Raw genomic sequence first — 6,933 nt, forward strand, 5'->3', positions numbered from 1 at the left:
TTGTATATACATATACAATTTATTGTTTTTAATCTAATTTCAATTAAACATAATTCTATTCGTTATTAATTACTTTAATAATTTTATTTCTATTACTTCCCGATAAAAAATTTTTCATACATGAATATGTACAAATATGTATAAACAATATATGAATATTTATAAACATGTATAAGCATATAATATGTCCATTCATGTTCATACCTTCTTTCTTTTGTAAAATTACTTTTTAGTATAATAGAAATAATAATGGTAATGTAAAAATGTAACATAAAAAATAATTAAAGGGATAATTTTCACATTAATCGTTTTAGAAAAAACCAAGTTTGGAGAAATGTAAAATAAATTGCTCATACACAATTATGCATAATTTTATATATAATTATACATAAATAATTTTTTACATTTCTTCAAACTTGATTTTTTCTAAAATGAAACAAATAGTGTGAAAATTATCCGTTTAATTATTTTTAATATTTTCACATTACTTTTATTATTTTTATTACATTAAAAAATAATTTTACAAAAAAAAATATATGAACATGTACCCAGTAGTGAGAAATGATAATGGAATCAAGAGCTAATCAATGTCGATTCGACATCAAAATCATCAAATTGACATCAAATCGACATTGATTTCATTGCCATATCAAATCATTATTTATATATGATTATACGTATTTATGAATATTTATGTACATTTATATATATTTATATTATACATATTCATGCATGAAAAATTTTAACGGGTTGATAAAATAATGCTAACTAAAACTAATTGGAGTTCCGTCAAAGTCGTTTCAAAAATACGTTACTAATTTTTTATTGTCTATTTTAGAAATAAACTTTACTATAATATATGGATGCTATGGAATCAATTCGTTTTTTTGCCATAAATATCGGCATTCATGTTGGAGAAAAGGGAAGAATGGAAAAAGAAAGAGAGAGAGAGAGAGAGAGAGAGAGAGAGAGAGAGAGAGAGAGAGAGAGAGAGAGGGAAAAAAGTTGTAGTACACTGCCGTTATGTCAGCCGTTAAAATATATATTGTATATATTTACATAAGCGACGAGAGATTATGCATTTCCTGTGGCATGGCACAATGTGACGCAAGTATTTTTTCTTGCTTACTCCTAGTCCTCTCGCAGCTGAATTTCATTCTCTTTTGATGGTCAGGTTCGATAACAACCCAAATAGCACAAAATATTTATGATAAATATTTATTAATAATAATTGTTTAAAATGTTTATATTGGATATTTCATACATATTTTATGTAAAGCTTTATTCGAAATATTATTAAAATATGGACTAAATATTTTATGTAATATTTATGATAAATATAAATATTTCTAATAAGTATTTTTTACTTGGATTATGTCTCATTAAGTATTTTCATAACATTTACAATAAATAAATACAATAATAAATGTTATTTTAATTTATAATCTGCACAATGTAAGACTACAAAAATATTCACAAAATATTTAAAATAAATCTTATAAATATTTTATAAATATTGTGTAGTCATTCTAAGAGCTGACGATGACCTGTACATTTTTTGCATAATATGAGAATATCTCGATTTCAAAAGCGACAAGGTACGCTCTAATACGAACCTCTTGCTTTTTTATACATTCAACAATAATACGTGTATGTATATATGCGTGAAGGTAAACAGAATTTTCCTGGAACGGGATCCGCTTAGCTGTACTTTCTGCACTTTTTTAAATAACGTCTTTTATTTTTGACGAATATTCAATTTATTTCTTATAATAGTTGTTAATTATGAGATTCGATCGACGTTAATTTAATTTAACATATTTTAATTTTTGTGCGACAACAGAGTAAAATAAAAACACTTTCGCTGTTATATTATTATCCGACACGTCGAAAAAAGCTGTAAAGTGCCATGTAATTCTTTCATTATATGGAATCAAGAAATTTATACGACTTTATCATGTCACGCAAACTAACATGATCGCACAAATTGTGAAAATCAATCGAAAGACCACTCAGCAAAATCCTTTATTATTGATCGGTAGCTTAATGACGAGTCATTTTTGCACGTGGCGGAGAGTTTCAGCGAGTCACCGTGGAGAAAGTGCAGTTAAAACGATTAACGAATCCGTGGCGGGACGCGAGACAGTCGAAATTGTGTGGGCGAAATTGCATCCGTGCACCACGATGACTTGACGTCGCCGTCCCTCCTCCTCTCATCCGGGAATTATCGCCGTTATTGTCGGCATCAATTCTATATGCACGCTCATTCGGTATTTCGTCCGCTAAAAATCGAGGAGCCGCTTCGAATCGCGGAGTCGCAGACGGCACAGGACGACACGCATGGACCACGTGGTCGCGCACGACGCATGCGTGGCACGTGCGTCCGGACCTAACCTTGCCAGATCTCGCGCCGTCTTCGCCGCGATTGGGATTGCCACCTTGCGAGATTTATGCTTGTGAATTCTTTCGGTCGTTTCGCGGCTCGATCCTCGATCTCATAGAACGAGTCAGTTGGTGATTAAACGAACGAACGAGGCGATCGGAGCAGAGAGGAAGGGGAGAAGACCCCATGCGCGGAGGGTCGGGGGCAGGAAACGCATAGCCTTCCACAGAGCCTTCTTGGCTTCCCGTAATACTCCGCAGCACCATTAAGAAACGATCGACGCACGCGGTCACATGTCGGCGCGCGTGTAACGCCCGCCCCGTCGCAATTCGTCTGGTGTGCGGTTTGTTTTCGCGACGCACTGCTACGTAACACCATTACGTCGTCCTCGTGGCAATATTCGAGAATCGAACGTTGGATTGTAAACTTGTATCGGCCAGCAGTACGTGAAGCAAAGAGAGAAAACGAAAGGGAGAGAGGGGAGGAGAGAGAGAGAGAGAGAGAGAGAGAGAGAGATAGAGATAGTGTATGTGTGTGACAGAAGGAAGAAAAAGAGAGCGAGGATAGGTTACGCGACATCGTGGCGGCGGATCTGAGGCGCACTCACGAGCTAACGAGCAAGCACCTGTCCGCCGCGATCATGAATGTAGACGACTACGAAAGCCTTCCGACCAACTCCGTGGCCGTGCACATGACGGCCGGTGCTGTCGCCGGGATCATGGAGCATTGCGTCATGTACCCGTTTGACAGTGTCAAGGTATATCGTCGGCGCATACGTTACCATCTTCCGGACTCTTTACATAACCTTCTCGGCGCCGCCGGTGCGCTCCCGGTCTACCTTCATTTCTCCTCGCGCGTCGCGTCCTCGAAATTTCGCGGACGCAACTGTGCGATGAGACATGACGGTCCGCAAGACTTTCCTGTCCGCAAGACTTTCCTATTCGCGAGCAACGAGGAAAAATCACCATCTGGTGATATCGTGTTTTCCTCCATGCTTTCCTAGAATCGTTCGTCTGAACGAACGGATGTTTTATCTTGTCCTGATTTATCTGCCACAAATAGACGCACAGATAGGTAGCATTTATAAATCATTGTTTGCAGAAATTTAATAACGCTGTCACTTACCAGCGTCGCATTGGCATCTCTCCGCTTTGGAAGAAGGAAATTGCTCAATTATATAGGATGACAAAGTTAAAGATAATGATAGTTTAATGGATCTCTCTGTGCGCGTGTATTTCGCATTGTATATGTGGCTTTTATGAGGACATTTATAGCATTGAAACTCGTGAAATTTGATTATTATAAGTACCATTAAAGTTTAATACAATAAAAATATATGAGTTTAATATAAATTATAATAATATATGTAGAGTTTAATGTATATTACAATTTGTGTGCACATGATTGAAAAAAGGAAAGTTTTTATTTTTTTCTTTTTCACATTCCAGAATTATCTACATAATGAAATAGAACAATTAACGTACATTCATTAGCATACACGTCAATCACTTTCTAACTTTTTGCCATGTGCATGTATTTAAACATGTTAATATTTTTAATAGATATATATTTGCATATCTGCGTATTGTTTAATATTTTACATATATTGCGAAGTAAATGTATATTGCAGAAATTCATTCTTACTATGTTTTTATTTTTAATATATATGTATATATATTTATATCTGAAAAAATATTAAAATTGTCAAGACCGCAACTGATAGACATTGTGTAAGAATGTTTGTTGGATCAATTTCTATTTATGCGTTATGGCTCGTTTGATGACATAATCATGTAAGATGTTATCATATAGTTCCGTGAAGGGTACATGACGATTGAGACAATAATTACTTTGTATCAGATAATGGATGTCAAAAAATTAATGTTTTGTAAATGGTATATTATACTAGATTCTTGCTCAGAGTGCAAGTGTTTACTATTCATTATATAACATAGTTCGTCGGCAGTGAGTTCTATTTCTGGTCTGCTTTTCAGACTACTATCTATACTATACGTGCTTTCTTGGCTAATATATCAGACCTTGATTTTGTTTATTATACAAATGAATAATACAGATATGTTATTATTCTACTATAATGCAAAGCAAATTGATATATGAAAACCATCAATTAAGTCTTAGGTTACTTTTGCTTATGAATACTGCATTGCAATTGATAGTCACTGTCCTCATTATCAGCAAATCATTCTACTTTAAAATACTTTTGCAACGAACAACGGTTTTAAAATAGCATTGTAAAATATTAACAGCTATTTGCATGGAATACAAAAATGTATACAAACAAAATAGAGTTAGTTTGTTATGTCTTTAATTAGTAATAATGTTTCTTATCTTCTATGTGTTTAGACAAGGATGCAAGCATTAACTCCTGGTCCAGGAGGAGGGGGAGGAATAGGAGAGGTGTTATATAGAATGATACGACAAGAAGGTATATTAAGGCCAATTAGAGGTGTCAGTGCAGTGGTTGCTGGTGCAGGTCCCGCACATGCTTTATACTTTTCGTGCTACGAATGTCTTAAAGAAAAGTTTAAAAGTACAAGATCTCAATTCAATCATCTTGTATATGGGGCAGCTGGTTGCGTAGCAACAATTCTACATGATGGTGTCATGAACCCAGCAGAAGGTTAGATATAGAAACATATTTGATATATGACACATGATATACAGACTTATTGATAACATATATCATTGTACATATAAATGTAATCTTACAATCTACGCGCTTTAATCAATGTTAATTAATGAAGATATACAGATTTTTTATCTAATCATAACTTAAATATTACTAATTTTTTTTATTATTTTATAACTACTGTATAGTAAAGAATATATCGAGATTATCTTTGAAAATTAATTTTAGAAAACAGTAGATGTAGAAATTTATATACAATATTATCTTTTTACAGTGGTTAAACAACGATTGCAGATGTATAATTCCCCTTATAGGAATGTATTGAATTGTATACAACACGTGTACCAGAAAGAAGGGATATTTGCATTCTACAGGAGTTACACAACTCAATTGGCTATGAATGTGCCTTTTCAGAGTATTCATTTTATTTCTTATGAATTTGTACAATCCATTACGAATCCAGAACACGTTTACAATCCAATAGCACATATTGGATCGGGTGAGTCATTTAATTATCAATAATATTGATTTTCTACTGTAGGTTTCTGATACTATTGAAAAAGATATAATGTTATGTTGTAAAAACTATTATGTTGCAAAAAATCAAATCAATTTATTATTATTCTGAAGTATTAAATCTTGAGTAAAATAAGCGTATTTTGATGCGAACAAATATAGTTTAATACAGTTTTAATCGTCTTTGTCTTTTTACTGAAACACCAGGTGCAGCAGCAGGTGCAATTGCGGCTGCCGTGACAACCCCTCTGGATGTTTGCAAAACAGTGTTGAACACACAGCAGGATGGTGTGCACGCTCAAGGCATGATAGATGCATTTAAGCAAGTTTACAGGTTTGGCGGAATACAGGGATACTTCCGTGGATTACGTGCACGTGTCTTATTCCAAGCACCAGCCACCGCTATCTGTTGGGTGATGTAAGTCAATTGACTTTATATTTCTTTTTATATTACTTTTTTGTGATTATATCATACTCATCGTTTCTTTTTATATCGTGTCGCATAACATGTTTCTGATTTACACGATAGATACGAATCATTCAAGTATGTATTGCGGGGCAAGCAAGATGATGAGTATAGTGATTCCGAAGCCGACAATGGTATGACCGGAATTAATCAGAATCCGACGCTTGTATCAAGATCTAATAGCTTTCAGGGCGCAGGTCTGTACTTTAACAACCATGCTTCATCACCCGTATTACTCAAAGTGACTACGAGTTAGGCATGTAAATAATCCATACTATTGATTGTCCATTACGAGAAAGAAAGAGAGAGAAAACTATTTCATTATCCAAGAGTTGTTTATGGAAGTGGCGGTATCTTTTTTTTGTATAAGAGTATACCGACACAATGAATATTTGTCGATTTGTTCATTATTTGAACCGCATTTTTACATATTCTATGTCGCAATCGAAAATCGATGTTAAAGAAAGACAATAGCAAGCAAAGGTACGGGACCTGGATTTATGGAATATTAATATATAAACTTCTTCGATTATTGTTAACTTAGTACTATGTCAAACGACGCTAATAATGTTATCTCTTTTTTATTTCTTGATTTTTAATCACCGAATAAGGATCTTAAAAGATGTTATTTCATTAAACTTTATATGTTATCGTACCTTATGCTTTTAATATATTTTCTGTCATGTATGCGAAATCAGTATGGAAGTAATGTACTATTGTTTTAGGATAATTGCAAAATAACTTCATTAATTAGCATCAAATTTGGAATTATGAAATAATTATTAATTCTGGTACATTGTTGGCTGCCATCCGATGTATAAAATCTAAATAAAATGCTATTATCTATTGTACTGTTCATATGGAGTATTATTGGACATTTAGCAAAACGCCAATTCGATATATATATATATATATATA

At 33.8% G+C, this 6,933-nt stretch overlaps 1 protein-coding gene across 1 annotated transcript; it reads left to right on the forward strand.

The window, feature by feature from the left end:
• Positions 1–2,409: 2,409 nt before the first annotated feature.
• On the forward strand, positions 2,410–6,901 carry LOC108753736 (mitoferrin-1). The gene is made up of 5 exons (XM_018495599.1): positions 2,410–3,140; positions 4,748–5,024; positions 5,308–5,532; positions 5,757–5,967; positions 6,079–6,901. Exons 1-5 carry the CDS (start codon positions 3,024–3,026, stop codon positions 6,269–6,271), a joined length of 1,023 nt encoding a protein of 340 aa, XP_018351101.1. The 5' UTR covers positions 2,410–3,023; the 3' UTR covers positions 6,272–6,901.
• Positions 6,902–6,933: the final 32 nt, after the last annotated feature.

This window comes from Trachymyrmex septentrionalis, unplaced genomic scaffold, assembly GCF_001594115.1.
Source record: "Trachymyrmex septentrionalis isolate Tsep2-gDNA-1 unplaced genomic scaffold, Tsep1.0 scaffold71, whole genome shotgun sequence".
Taxonomy (NCBI): Eukaryota; Metazoa; Arthropoda; class Insecta; order Hymenoptera; family Formicidae; genus Trachymyrmex; species Trachymyrmex septentrionalis.

Coding starts and splice junctions, on each gene's coding strand:
- LOC108753736 (XM_018495599.1), top strand. CDS start 3,024: ATGAATGTAGACGACTACGAAAGCCTTCCGACCAACTCCGTGGCCGTG. Junction 5,533..5,756: donor AATAGCACATATTGGATCGG/GTGAGTCATTTA, acceptor CTGAAACACCAG/GTGCAGCAGCAGGTGCAATT. Junction 5,968..6,078: donor ACCGCTATCTGTTGGGTGAT/GTAAGTCAATTG, acceptor TTTACACGATAG/ATACGAATCATTCAAGTATG.